General features: G+C 33.6%; 1 protein-coding gene across 1 annotated transcript in view; it reads right to left on the bottom strand.

Moving 5' to 3' along the window:
• Positions 1 to 15,954, bottom strand: part of CFTR (CF transmembrane conductance regulator) — a 155,010-nt gene that overhangs the window by 112,535 nt on the left and 26,521 nt on the right. The window contains exons 2-4 of the mRNA XM_039860787.1: positions 13,919 to 14,029; positions 11,191 to 11,299; positions 1,231 to 1,446 (exon numbers count right to left, since the gene is read on the bottom strand). Coding sequence (XP_039716721.1) covers positions 1,231 to 1,446; positions 11,191 to 11,299; positions 13,919 to 14,029 — 436 coding nt within the window. The remainder of the gene's footprint in view (positions 1 to 1,230; positions 1,447 to 11,190; positions 11,300 to 13,918; positions 14,030 to 15,954) is intronic.

The following is a 15,954-nucleotide window of genomic DNA, read 5'->3' on the forward strand; positions in this document are numbered from 1 at the left end:
TCATGCATATCCTTTGCTATTACTTATCATAATAATAAGCACTTTTATAAATACTTTTTAACACTGGATTCAACTTTCTTTGATACACTTGCTTTGTAGATTCTACCTTCCAAATAATACCTAATAATTTCTTCACTTCTGTAAAATTTCTGGATCAAAAAAAAATTTTGTTGATTTTTCACCCATGCTTTCTTGATACTTGTGAACTAATGAAACTGCAGATGAGATGATTCAATTAAACTGTGGACTGACTCTTTTCCTCTTGTGCCTCCATAAAGACTTCCTTAAACAATAAAGTATGGCTATATTTTAAGATTTGTATGTCAAGATTTTACAACACAACTGACCTTGCATGTATATTATAGAAGTGTTATGAACCCATGTGCTAGAGAGAATTTCAGATCCATGACCATTATAAGCCAATATATAAAGTTTTAACATTGAAGGAAGGAAAAAGAGAAGAAGGGTAAAGCAGTATCCAAATGACTCAGTCAAAACAGCTTTCTGTAATGACTTGGTAGATATAAGTATTCACACATGGTCTTGAATCAGGTTGGTGAAAACACATGTTATTGAAATGATCTTAAACAGTTTTTGCAAGGTAGCTAAATCTTAATCCAAATTCACCTAAATCATGCTTCAGCAACCTGGGCTCTTGTCTGGACAGTACACACAGAAAACCAGAGAAGATTCTTACTGTTGCCATGCATGTGCTGTTCTAAAATGTTTTAATTCACATGACTCTTAGGATGACAAAAATCTAACTCAAAACAAGGCAGTGGATGGGTTAATACCACCACTGTGTCACAACTAGTTAAGGTGGAAACTTTTATTGCTTGTATTATCATTAAAAATTAGATACTATACTCTTATTGTTGAATATGAGGCTACATAGCATTTACCATAAGATTATATTTTGTCAATGACTTTTATGCAGATAGTAAAAATTATTTTAATGGGGAGCTGTGGATTCCAAAAAATGATGACATGACTAGTAAAAAATAAGTAAATAAATAAATGAAACTGTATTACAGTTTATAGAAGGTGTTCAATAATTATTAGTTGAAGTGAATTAAATTATCAAAAAAATTAGAAACATTAAATAGCACTGTCATTTATTTCACAAGTTTACAAAATTTATTTCAGCATTTATTTCTTACTTGTACCACCATAGCATTTAAAACATGATTCCACTCCATGTAGCATAGAGACTGTGTAAGGAAGTATTACCTTCTTATAAATCAAGCTAAACATAGCTATCCTCATTTGCATTCCAATGTGATGAAGGCCAAAAATGGCTGGGTGCAGGAGCAGCGTCCTCATGATAAAGAGAAGGCATAAGCCTATGCCTAAGTAAATCGCAATGGAGCGTTCCACCTTGTTATCTGGATCATAGGAAGCTATGATTCTTCCCAGTAAGAGAGGCTGGACTGCTTTGGTGACTTCCTGTAAAGAGGACAGAGAAGTGAAATTTTATTCCCCTTCCATAAAATACCCTCACAATTTTAACACAGGAATTTTCATCTTTAGGGGAGGATTTAAAATGGGCTGCATAAAGAGCCATGCCACATACAAAACTCGACGTTGTTTTTAATATCTTTATACTTTAAAATAAAATTTGATTTTGAATTACAGCAAAAGTCATTTGGAGGCAAGTTTATGTATGAAGTATTTTTGATGAAAGAGTGAATAGTGGCCATAAAGTAAAGGTGCAGTTTCTGGAGTATTAATTAATAATATCTACATAGCACTTTAGGAGTGAGATAGGATTATTTTTATTTTGCAGATGAAGAAACAAGGCCAAAGAGACCAAGTGAGTTGATGTGATTTTGAAACAGAACTTCTTGAAAGCATTCTGAGCAATGGAATTATTTCAAATGAATATAACTTCTCAAGGTGACCACATAAAAAGGAGCTGGAGACAGGAGGAAGGAGCATGCTGGCAGTAGTGGTATTTAATGTCAGCCACTTCCGGTGCCATGCCCTTTCTAGTCTGGAATACTCATGGACTTCAGGAAAAAGTATGCCAGGAGATTTCAACCTCAGGCCAGTTTCCAAAGATTCATCAACTCCTCAAAGGCCCATGAGTTAACACGGGAGGACCAATGCTGTGTTTTCCAAACCCACCTTATCAGATCCTCAGCCAACTCCTAAATCAAACTGTCCATCAAATTCATTACCGCCTCTGAATATACAAGAATAGATTTGAACTCAGGGATGTGAACTCAGGAGGTCTCTTACCCATCTTACTAAATTGTCTTCAAAAGAGAAAGACACATAATTCCCTGTTTTATTTTATGATGGTCTCATGAAACTTGAGGATCTGAGGCTAAACTCTGCAGCGAAATGATGTTATGCTAACTGATTCCACTTCAAATGTACATTTTCCAAGCCAGACTGGCCCCCAAGTATTGCTCAGCATTACTTTCCCTCAGTCCTTAATTTGCTTTTTCTCCCTATTTTCTACAATGTCTTTTTTAAACCTTAGTGCCCAATATCACCAGCATTCTCATTCTCAATAGATGAAAATGCTCTTTTATATCAACTTCATCCCCAAAAGAAATCTTGACCAGTATAAAGCTGTCACTGACTGACCACTCACTTTGCATAGCTGCTCAATCTGTATTTTGGATTCAGAACTTTATTTCAGATTAAGTGTGTAGACCAAGGCTCTGACTTTAAGATTCAAATCTAAAAAAGATTTATAAACTAATCATAAACATGAAATATTAGATTTCTCTCATCTCACATAGCCATATTTTAATATGTTTGAATCATAACAAATAGGTCTTGAAAAGAAAATTGCTAACCTCCCACCCAGATATTACATATTAATAATTTGCCATATCCACTGAAGAGCACCTGTTTTTAAAAATAAATGCAGAAATTACTGTTTATTGGTGTGTATCACTTTGTGTATGCTTTCTTTTATTACACATGTATCCATCCTTAGACTATATATAAAGAGAATTGTTTTTGAAGTTTTAAATTTTATATATATGGTATCATATTCTACTTTTTGCAACTTTTTTTTAATTTAACATTATGTTTTTTTGAAATTTACCCCCACTGATACTTGTCTACCTCATTTATTGTAAGTGCTATTCAACAAGACATCCACTGAGTAAGTCAGGTTATTTGTCCCACTGCCCCACGTTGGAGCAGATGGGTTGTTTCTATTCTTAAACTATTATAATGTGTGCAAGTGCTACCCTGACTGTTTTTATTTTCATAGATCCATGCCAAACTATCTCTAGAGTAGATAACTTATTTCGAAATACCTAACTCCTTAAATTAGAAAAATGTACAGTTAAGATAAATTTTGGATTTGAAATTATATCTATAAATATATCTGCACTATGAATATAACTTTTCATAGTGTGTTTACAGTGGTAGTAGTTCACCCTCAAAATTACTTTTATATCAATATTTTATCCTGTAATTTTTCTATATTATGTTGTTTTTCAGAAACAAATGTCAATACCAAGTCTACTTTGATTTACTTTTCCATCAATAATGGGTTTGCACTTGGCTGAAACACTTTCTTGAGTTGCATTCAAGGGCATTGGATTTGTACGTGTTAACCTTTTTGGAAGTATCTGCGTGGTCACAAAGCAGAGAGTAAGGAGTCTTGATGTTTACCATGCACCCTAGTAAAACGTTTATTTATCGTAAGACAAAAACTGGAAGAGTACAGTCTGTGACTGCTACTCATGAATTCAACTGCTTATATTATAATTAGCATAAACACCTTTCTCCCTTTTGCAGAACTCAAAAATATACACATATATAGTCTGCTGATAGTAGAATATAGAACCACTGCTAAGCACCACATCACATATTTCTAAGGCGTAACTCCTCTCTATGGAGGCTAAAACTATCATTCTGAGAAAAAGGAGAAATATTTTAGCAACTGAGTTGTACACAGAATTTTTAGAACTAGAAATGTACAGGCTTACATAAGTTTTTTTCCTATTGAATGATTTGAACTAAACTCCCTGACATTGTATCACCATTATATTTTTCCATAACCTGTCATCTTCATCACAATAGATCCATTCGCCAAACTGTTGTTATTCAGTTGCAATTTATAACAAAATAATTTATAACAAAGTATTTATAACAAAATAAATAAAATCTGGGTAATGTTTCAGACATCTATTTGATATATTGGCATTACTAAATTAATTACTTGTCATCTTGCCTCAAACAAAAGAGGACATACTCATCCCTTGAACGACAATGGCTATTCCACAAAAATACTGGTGGTATTACTCTGGGAGGGTATATGTTCACAGAAAAAAAATGCAGTTTATTTTGGTAGAGAAAATTCCAATAATACGACCATCTGCCAACATCAAACCAACACAAACCTCACCACAACATGGAACTGTTAATATTCAAAGACAAAATCAGCACTCCAACCTCCATTTCTATAGTGTTTCCTACTCTATTTTAAGTGGCATGTTCTCTAATATTTACCATGGAACCATGTACAGATATCACCTGATTTTTTTATTTGGAAGGGAAATCAATGGTAATTGATACCTTGCTTAATCTAGGAAGCAGAGTCCTTTACAAAAATCATCCCTATAATGATTGGGAGAAACACAGTCCTATAGTTTGGTATGTGAAAGCTGTGCGTACCCTGTTGCTTAGACTATTTTCAGAGAGACAAGAAATTTCCCAATTTGGCACCATATTAAATAGTGCAAGCAGACTGAGGCTTCAAATGTAATGAGAAGGAATGTAAATTTATTTGAAAATTGGATAAAATATTTTATTACATTTTATCAGGCACAAATCAAGATGGGATTCACTTAATGGTTCACTTAGATGAGTCAGAGATGTCCCATGGCAGAGGCTGAGGATTTTGGGGACAACTGTTCCAGTCCACATTCAGCCACCACTTTGGGTGTTTTCTATTCAGAGAGATGCAAGTCTGAACAGTAGGAATTTCAGAAGACCATCTGGGGATAGGGGATCAAGTTAGAGAAAAGCACAAGTGATTGCGTTCCTGGTGGGAATAATCTTGAGTCTCAATTTAGATCACCCACAGAGAAAAATTAGGAAGGCTGAAACTACCTCCTGAGAGATATATCTGGTCTCTCAAGGGATCCTCCAAGCCAGAAAGTAAATCACTGTGAATGAGTCTAAATTCTTTAACTATATCTGTTCTACCTACATTCCTAGCCCAGGGTCAGCTATTTCTAGTGGTAGGGAAGTCTGCTGGATAGTCAGACCATGAAAGAAAATTCAGATGAAAATAGAAAACTTGGTTCAGGTTTGCAATTACATTAAATGAAATAATCCCAAGATAACTTTACCTTAAAAATCCTAATTCAAAACCCTAAGTATAATTGTTTCTAATACAAGTAGCGTGATTAGTAGAACTTCTAAGGTTACATTATTTTCTACTGTGTGTAGTCAGTAAAACCACCACCACCACCACCACCTCCACTCACCCACCACCATCATCATCATCATCACCACCATCATCATCTCATTTTAAATATATTTTGTATGTCTTTATCCCAGGAATACTAGGACATTATTTGAGAAACACTGAGAAGTTAACATCTCTTAATACTGAGAAATTAATTAATAGCATAAGAATAGACTACAAAAGAACCTTGGTTATCTGAATAACAACTGTGAAGAACCTGATAAAACTTCAATGTTTCTGATATTGTCCTAAATAAACTCAAATATAGGAATATTTCATTAATCTAAGAAAAAATTCTCCCTCAAAAAAAGAATCAGCACCATAATTAATAAAATTCTAAAAGCATTAGCTTTAGAGTCAGATAAACACAAACAACAGGAACATTGACTATTAGTACAATTTAACATTTTTCTGGAACTTTTCACTAATACAACTCAACAAAACAATCGAGGTATGAATAATGGAAAGAAGTAAAAGTATCATAATCAGAACAGAATATGATTGTCCATAGAACAAATCTGAGTCAAGAGTTTAACAGGTAGAGGTTTAAAAATAATTATATTAAGAAAATAGATTTCTATATATCAAGCGTAATAACCGATTAAATAAGTATCCCGTTTTTAGCAACAATATAACAAAAGATGTATTGTAAATACCAATAACATATATAAATATTTTTTATAATACATTACTAAGATATATTTCAAGTGTCAAGTAAATGAAGAACTTAAAAATTTTCTCAAAACAAAAACTGATTACTGCTAAGATTATATTTTCCCCAAGTTATTTTATAAGATTAATGTAATCTTCATCAGAATTCCAAATGGATTTTTTGGAAGTAAACTTTTAGAGCAGAGAGTCTTAGTTCTTGCAACAATCCCAACATCATGCACAATACCTCGCACAGAATATCCACTCAGCAAATATTTGTTGAATCAATGGATAAAATGATTCTAAATTTCATTTGGGAACAAAATGAGACACTAATGAAAAACACTTGAGGAATAAAAATAATGTAGGAGATAGTTTACATTCCTGAATATCGAATCTTATTATACAAATATAATAAGTGGCATGGCAAAAAAATAGACTGATTTATCTGTAAAGTCCAGGAACAGGTCCAAGTACATGTAATACCCTAATATATAATAAAATATGGCATTTTAAGTCAGTGGATAAAGGCTAGATTACACAATAACTAATGGAGAAACTGGACACTCATTTTTTAAATTAGATTTCTATCTCACACATATACAAAAATAAATTCCAAATGGATTAGATATTTACATGTAAATGATAAAATAAAAATGTAGATATGTGCATATACAATAATTGGGTATGGCAGGCTTTTAAAAATGTCTGATGCCAACAGCAGAAAACAACAACAACAAAAAGATTTAGCACCATACTTTATAAAATTAAATCTTCCATTTGTTAAAAAAAAAAATTTTAATAAACAAAAAATTCACTAGAAACAAGCTAGAAAAAATGTTTTCTTATATATCAATAAGAAAAAGACAAAGACACCAAAAGAAAAATAGACAGAGAACATAAAAAAGGTGACTCACACACACAAGAAACATAAATACAAATTAATATATAAAAACTATTTAAACTCAATAGGAACTGAATGTAATGAAAGTAAAAATAATACACTTTATTTCACTGAGCAATTTGGAAACATTTTAAAAAATACCTATTGTTGATGAGGACTGAATTTTGATACTTTAGAATCAAGAAAGTAAATTAATATATCTTTTCTGGAAGGCAATTGCAAAATCTGCTAAAATTTAGCTTTTAAAATGATGTGCATTGAAGGACTATTTACAATAGTGAAAAATTGGAAGAAATCTAAATATTCAATGATGACGAATTGATAAAATTAATTTTGGTACAGGCACGTGACTCATTAAACATTAAAATGATTAGGTAGAAAAACATCTAATGGCATGAAAAGGCACTAACATTACATTACAAGAAGCACTTGAAGAATTTTTCAAGAGTACTACTTATTATTACAGGGCCCATTCCAGACCAGTTCAATCACATTATCTGGGGTGGGGTTCCCGGTTACTCTAAAGATCGAAGTAAAATTCCTTTTATTTCAAGAAAAGCCAAACACCATGAATTTCCATCTCGTCATAGGAAGTGAGAGAAAGTTCAGAATGCTGTGAGTGGCACAGAAGTGCAGCATGTGTCTTAGAAATGGAGTTGTAGCAGGGGTAGAAATATTCAAGATATAGGGTGAGTGTAAGGAGTGTAGCGTGCGAGTCACTGGTGGGGTTAGAGAAGCAGCTAGACATGTCAGGAGGCAGAGACAGAAAGGAAACGGAAAAAGAAATCCTTCATGACAGGCGTCTAGAAAATTTGTTAGAGGCAGCTGTCCTTAGGTGAAAGGTCATAAGTCCAAGTGGCCTAAGCCAGAGGCTATCTGTGTGTAGAATTCCTCAGAACCTTCTCCCTTCTTTAGCAGTATGCTTAAATACAAACATCTACCCAATGTCTGTCAAAATGCAAAGGGCAAACATCTTTCTTTGCACTATAGACTACGGGACTTGTGAATTCTAGTAACATGAACGCTAGGACTTCTCCTTTATGCCCTTAAACTTCTTGGGATGTAATGAATAAAAGTAGTTTGACTCAAGTTGCACTGACATGTAGCTCAATTTGACAGTGGGAATAGGCCCAGAGCTGCCTAGGAATCAAGAATATTTTTGAGTGAACATTTGTGAATTTTTTATAATAAATGTTTTGTGATGACCATATTCTCTCAGTAATCTACTTATAGAACTCCCTCCGCTTGGCTTCCCTCCCCCATCCTTATTGACTCTGACACAGTTTTTCAACTGCCGGTTTTTCTTCTACATTGAGAGTCTTAAATGCTAAAGATAATGTTATATGTGGCTGCTGAATTAAACAGAGAAAAAACAAGTACATAGTCAATGATGAGAGGCCGTGGCTAATGCGATTTAAAATGACTTCAATTTAGCAGACAGACAAGCTTCTTCATGATGACATTTCCTTTATTCTTAACTTTTCACGGTCAACAGCAAGTTTTATAGTACTTTTCTACCGAGACTAAAATCAATCAGTTAACCTGATTTAGAGGGACTAAGAATGTACAGGACAAAAGAATCTACCTTTACCAACGGTAGTGTTACAGCCAGTTCTAGAATCACTGTTCATTTAATGGAACTTAAAAATTACCAGAATAACACATACAGAGGAAAGAAGGAATGCCCAGAAAATACTGAGGCATTTATAAGTTGTTTAAAAAGATAGAGGTCTTTATAACAGCTAAATTTTCTCCCCTTCTTTTCTTCCTGTAAGCAACCAAAAAAAAATAAAAAGAGTCACGAGATCACATACCCTGAAAAGTGGCACTCCTCTTCACCACCACAATGGTTATTTAAATTCTTTAACACTTAAAGTTTTCAGTATTTTCACTGCTTAAAACTACATGGCCCCTGAAAGGCCTTTCCTGTGACAAGGACAAGAAACCTACAGCATGACCACATTTGTGCCATTGTCAACGTTAATTTTTTTCTCCATGCCCTCTCACCATATACATTTCCCCTACTTTTGCCATCAGTTCTTTTCCTCACCAATAATATTCTGTTGGTTATCAGAAGTTGAGCTGTTGGAAATAAACTTTGCCTTTCAAATGTTCTGCCAATTCTAGACCTGTAGCCCAAGGCTCAGGTTAGCTCAGGAATACCTCTCCCCTCACTCCCACCTGTGGGTAATCAGTACACCATGAAAGGATTTAAGATTCCTACAGCTGAGATATCTCTAAACTTGAGAAGTTTAAAAATTAGTCCTTCTCCACACCCACTTCATTCTTCTACTCCTTACTTTTGTTTATAAGTTTGACCCTCAGCACTACTGGCTTTTGGGTGGATTTCACACAGTTCCTTCCCTCAGTATAAATAAGTGAGAAGATTCTAGTTGGTTCCCCATCCTGCTTTATGCTGTGAATTTTCTTCAGATTTGCCCTTGAGGTGGCCCAGGAAGAATCCTCAACCTTCACGTTTTTGATAACCTGTGCCTCCTGAGAAGTTGCAAAGAAACTCAGCAGACAATCACAAACATAATTATGTAGCAATTATCATCTAATATATTGGAAAGGTTCTAGGCTTGGGTCCTAGGCTTGGACCTGGCTATCATTCAAATTTACCATATGCATGACTCTAGAAAAGTCAGTTAATTTCCCGGATTCTGAGTTTCCTTTCTGTATATTAGAGATAATAATATCTGCTCCATGGAGCTACTAGGAGAATTATGTAAAATAATATGCATAAAAGGCTTAATGCTAAACCTGGAACAGATTAGGTACAATAAATATTAAACTATATCATGTTTATTTCGGGTCTGTGTACACCAGGCCAAAAAATAATTTCACTAAATATATTTGTGTATCATCTAAACTTTCATGTTTAGGTGAATGCTTTTGTTCACATGAAACTTCTAGGCTGGTAGATAAATTATTTCACAGGTTAGGCAGAGAATAAAGAGGCTTGATAATGAGGCCTCTCTTCCAGATTCTTCTTTTTCAGCTGTGCTTATGTTAATCAATGGAAGCAGCAAGAGATGAAGACTATAACTAAGGAAAATAGTTTCACCACAACCTTAATCATGACATAACATTTGTTTGAAATATCATTTACTTCGATCTAAATGATTTTTTGAGAATGTTACATTCTTATATGATATGACCAGAGTGAATTGTACTTGTTATATACTAACTTGAATGTGTAGAATATAGTCATTAAAGCGACCAACAAAATATATATTTAAAAATTAAGACAAATAGAGCCAGAAGCTATGGATAAAATAGTTTCCCAAAGTTGTGAGTGCTCTCATTGAGAAAAATCACCTCAAAGATATCTTAAATGATAGTTAATTCTTCAGCTACCTTATATTTATGAACAAAATATTTTCACCCCCAAACTGTTGCAGGTTTCTACAGGAGATAGAGAGATAGAAAGATTAGATAGATAGATAGATAGATAGATAGATAGATAGATAGATAGATAGATAGATAGATAGATATAGATAGATAGTTGATAGACAGATAAATTTCAAAAGCCAGAAGAATTTTTCTAGGAGATTATCAAGAGTATCACAAAACATTCTGGACCTAAATGTGGTTATTTTTGTCAAGATAAAAATTTTTAACTGTATTTTTCTTGGTGTGCTTGAACTACAAATTCTTAAAACAACGCAACTTGTATGGCATCTCTTTGGGAGACACTATAGCACCACTGACTCTTCAAAGCATTGAGACCAATATGAATATAATAACAAGCTCACGCAGATGGCACTTTGCATCCCAAAGCAAATGTTGTGCACAATCTTTCCTTGAAGACTAAGTAACTTTTCAATTGGCCATTGCATTTAACAGGTTATAACCAGGATTCTAAATGAGGCTCTGTGACGTAAAAAGTAACAGATCAGAGTCACATTTCACAGCAGCTCAGGAACCTCCCAGATTGCACCCAAACACCACAAAGCCTAGGGTTTTCAGGCATGGGGCTCCCTTCACACTGATAAAAATGTAAGAGACTAAGAAAACACATTCAAGAATACTTCACTGCCAAATTTTAAAACGTTGCTATTTTTCCTTGAAACAATTCAGCATGCAGATTTGATTTCAAAATATTACCAACGTCCATATATGTAATTGGCTGAATTTTACCTAATAATTATTTTATCCATAATGATTTTACAAATGAGATCCTTACCCCTAAATATAATAAGATTCCATAGAACATAAATTTCCAGAAAAAGCATCTCCGAAGAGCATTAATGAGTTTGGGATTTTTCTTTGATGCCAGCTCTCTGTCCCATTCTCTGCAAAAGAATAAAAAGTGGGACCAATAAGATGATTTGATTATGCAAAAACTTAAGTTGTTCTATTTCCCTTATAATCAAATGACTAAAGAGATGAAAATTTGTGGAGACCTTCCAACACCAACGCTCTGTCAGACATTTGGCAGAATTCAATGCTCTACTATATATCAATTTTCCAAGAGTTGATTTCATGAAAAGGCCACATTACGTTTACTAAAGAAAGATTCTGGGCTTCTTTAAAGTGGCATAAAATGTGGACACATAAAGTATGACTCATGAATAAACATTGCTGTGTTTGAACAAGGTGAAAAATAAACAAATATTTAATTTTTTCCCTTGACTTCTTGATTTTTACCTGTTTAGAACTGTAAATTTTACAAAATTTAACCATCGAATCAAAAACAAGATAAAAGTTCAGATGGATTTGTCTGTGGTTTAACATTACTTGTTATTTAGACTTTATTTTTAAATGTAGAGGTATGAAACAATTCTCATCAAACTTCATTTTTAACTACTAAAATCATTTATTAGAGTAAGACTTTGGAAGATTAGAATAGAATCAAATTCTATATCTTCTATATATTATAATTATATAAATTAAATAGTCTGAAAATGGTTGATATATAAATATATGTTTTGTTTTCTTTTAAATGCTATAGGTTTGTCAGCTGATTATACTGATTTTAAGTTATGTCACTACTTTCTATTAGTAAAAGCTCTCTCTTTTTTCCCAAGAGGATAAAATACATCTCTAAATGTTACCTTCATTCATTTTTAAACTGTACAGAGATTTAAAAAAAATTTCATGAACCACATGCTAGAACTACATAACTAAATAAAAGCTTTGCATTTGATCAACAGCTATTCTTATCTCTATCAATCTATTATTAGAGGTAATTCTAGGTTCCTTCAAAGAGAGAACACACAGCTGAGATTTGAAGGCAAGCTTGGCAATCTCTGTGCGTGAACACTGGCTTCCCCCAGAAACTTACTATTTATAATGCTCATTACCCTATCCCATCTATCCACCTCCATAACCTCTTCTGTACTCTTTCACTCACACACATGGAGCTGGCCTCCCATCCATATCATTCGGCGACTCGCAATAAAGTAATAAGCTAAATATGGAGGCAAACCCAGCCTCCTCCTTCAAAGGAAGAGTCAAATGAGAAAGCCAAAGAAATGGTTTCAAGGTGATAAGAAGTAGTCAACTCTGAAGTCATGTAGGAATATGTCATTATATATGATAATTAAGAGGCCTCTGGTGACTCTGATCAATGTGGTTTTAGGAACATGGTGGACATGAAAACCATATCTGAGGGAACTGAGATGTAAATAAAAGGTGAATAAGTGAAGAGACCAGGAGAGCAGAGAAATAGCTATAAAAGAAAAAAAAAAAAAAGAATGAGCTAGTGACCTGAGGGGAAGACAAGGTTGGGGAATTTTTTGTTTTTTGAATGGGTGGGACTTGAACAATTTGTAGCCCAAAAGAAGGAATTGACAGAAATATAGGAATTGGTCCTTCATCTTGGAATTGTGAATTTGCTACTCATACTAGCCAAATTCTTTGATTAAAATCAAGAAAAATAAGGTTGAATATCTTACTTTGCCTTTAAAATGTAAAAAAAAAAAAAAAATGAAATGACTTTAATAAAAATACAGTAACCAAATTGCAAGTCTAATCAATTTTTTGATGCAATAATTTTGTATTTATTTTTTATTTATTTTAATTTTGCCAACTCCCCCTCCCCTCTCCCTTTTACCCAGTATCAGACACTGTGATGCTAGCACAAGACCCTGTCTAGCTCATTCATAGACTATGGTTGGTCTAAGGAATGAGACTGTGACTCAAGGGTCTCTGGAATTTTTTGCATTTGACCAAGAATTAGACTACATGAGACAATAAATTGCTTCTTTTTATTTACTTAAGTTAATAAGTTGGGTTTCTATCACTGGCAATCAAAAGGGTTCTGAGCAATACTCTTAGAAAAGGGGACTTCTTTACAATGGGAAACACTGTTCCTGGAGAGGCCGGAAGTGCAGACCTTGGGTTAGAATCACCTCTCCATCAGTCATCAGCTGGCAAATTACATCAACTCTTTGAGCCTTGGTTTGCTCTTCTGTAAGATGGAAATAAGAATGCTTTCTTCCCAGAGTGGCTGATAAGAAACACTGTACCTAGCATTCAATATGTACTCAAATATATGAAATTTTAACTTTTTTTAAATATCGAATAGCCATTATCTTAACACTTCCAGGATGTACATTTGTATTTAAATATTAAGATTTGAGAGATAGATATACACAATTTGCTTCATATAGATGTTACTTCAATCTTCACAAAATCTATTTAATGTTTTTTAAAGACAGGTAACTTTTCAGAATTCAAATATGCATTTTTCAGGAAAAAAGTCCTTTATCAGGAAAATGTTATTTTTCTTTCATCTTTTCATTGTTCAATTCTTAATTGATCAAGACTTGAGCAAGAAAATAAGATGCTCCAATTTTAAATATGCTATTTTAAGAATTAAGCCCTCTAAAATGTCAATTCTCTATTCTCTGTGTAATAAATAATATTAATTCCTCTTTCCAACGAATAAACAATGTACATAAACATACCTTTCCAATTTTTCAGAGAGATTGTCAGCAGAATCAACTGAAGGGATTTGGTATATGTCTGACAACTCTAGGCGCTGTCTGTACCCTTTCCTCAAAATTGGTCTGGTCCAGCTAAAATAAAAAGAACAGATAGAAATATTTATTTGATTTGCTCTCCAATATAGACTTAGAATCTGATACCATTTCAAATCTTGTGGTATAAATACTAGAATAACATAATTCAACTTTTATAAATACCAGAGCTTCACATCTTACAGGACACAATCTGTGTAAAACAACAGCATCTCTGAACTAATGTGACTGTTACTTTGTCAGAAAGGATCAAGAATGAGTGTAGAATCCTTCCTGGAGGAAAAAACAAACTACCAAAAGTATTCTTCAAAACTAACTGCCCCCAAATACTACAAGTTTATAGTTTGCAATAATTGCTACGTATAGTCTCTACCACTTCAAATATAAAATGATCTATGAATGATAAGTAAACTCTAAATCAGCATCCTTACATAGTTTTGTTAGTGCAGCACATGATACTCAGCAATGCGCTGCTTGTTGAATGAAATGACTATAGCTGGAGGGTTAATGAGTACTTTATATCAATTTGTTGACTTAATTATCACATTTGAATCATTACTTGAGGGCGGAGATCATAACTTTCTTATGTTCTGTCTCCTCATCCCATAGCAGTTATGCACATCTACCCTCTACATACTTAATACATAACAATTTATGATGGAAACTAGTGAAGCTAGCACAGTAAATAAGTAGGATATTCTAGTTATTTTAAAGTGTTTGTTTCTAATTATTATGGATAAGGCAGAATAATCTTCGCAGAGGTAAGAAAATCGAAAAAGGAGGAGGAAAAGGAAGAGGATGGAGGGAGAGGAGAATTATGAAACAAACAACAAAACCGTGTACAAAGAGAGATCTGGAAATGAAATTTGAACAAATGAGACTTTTCTTGGGTGAAATTTCATTTATTAAAGAAAGGAATTGTACTTGGAAGTAGTAATCTTCAAACACATGCTCTTTCTTTTACCCCCTTTTCTTCAGGGATGTCTAAAATTTGGTGTCATTAAGACTTTGGTAATGTATCTAAATGTATGTAAGCCACCAAAAATCAAAAGCATCCAGTTTCTTGTTTATACTTTCTTGGTCTCCAACTTCTTCAGCTGTCCCCTGATCTATGTTCCTTGTTCTTCCTTAAAACGTAACTGAATTAGGGCCCAACTCAAAGGCTAAGTAATTTAATCAATCATTTCTTGTTAAGATATCAATGAGTGACAATGGTTTAATATGTCACATTTTTCCATTAACTTGCAATATTTGCATCTTAACAAGAGCTTTTAACAAAGTGTGATAATTAAGTTTTACCTTTATTACTCAGTCTGATCCATTGATAATTTTTCCTGGAGAACAAGAATGAAAATAGCTGGGAACAGTCTGAATACAAGCAGTTAAAAAAGTACCATGATAATGCAGTGTCTGCAGTACACATTGTCTAAGAAACTGATGTCACCCCCACCTGGCACCATTTCAGTGTCCAACATAAACACTGGAAGTTAACTTGGAAATATAGGTGGCAGTTAGGCTGTGAAAAATTGAAGACAGCAATGTATGATATAAAATCCATTCTGTTGGTTATAAGCCTTTATAAACTCAAACCAGGAAGTAAAAGGGTAAAGCATGTGTTTACTATTTAAAAAAAGTAAAAAAAAAAAAAAAAGGTACATATAGCACTTTTCAAAGAGCTTTCACAAACATTAGCATGTCAAGATTTTAATCTGAAAATCTTGTTGGTAGGTAGAAAAAAAGGAAATATTGTTCTATTTTAAGGATAAAAAAAAACAGAGGCTCAGAGATGCTAAATTCGTCTATTACTAAAGGCAAAACTATAAATTTTTACCACATTCTTCTAACTTTATTCTTTCCTTTACCATGCTCAGCTTTCCCTGTTCAGGAAAATTAAGCATGGTGGGTTGTTCTAGACAAACAGCTGAGAGGAGAGCCTAGAAGCAGGAAGACTGAAAGCTGGCAGA

The sequence above is a fragment of the Pteropus medius genome, unplaced genomic scaffold, assembly GCF_902729225.1.
Source record: "Pteropus medius unplaced genomic scaffold, Ma_sr-lr_union100, whole genome shotgun sequence".
Lineage (NCBI taxonomy): Eukaryota > Metazoa > Chordata > Mammalia > Chiroptera > Pteropodidae > Pteropus > Pteropus medius.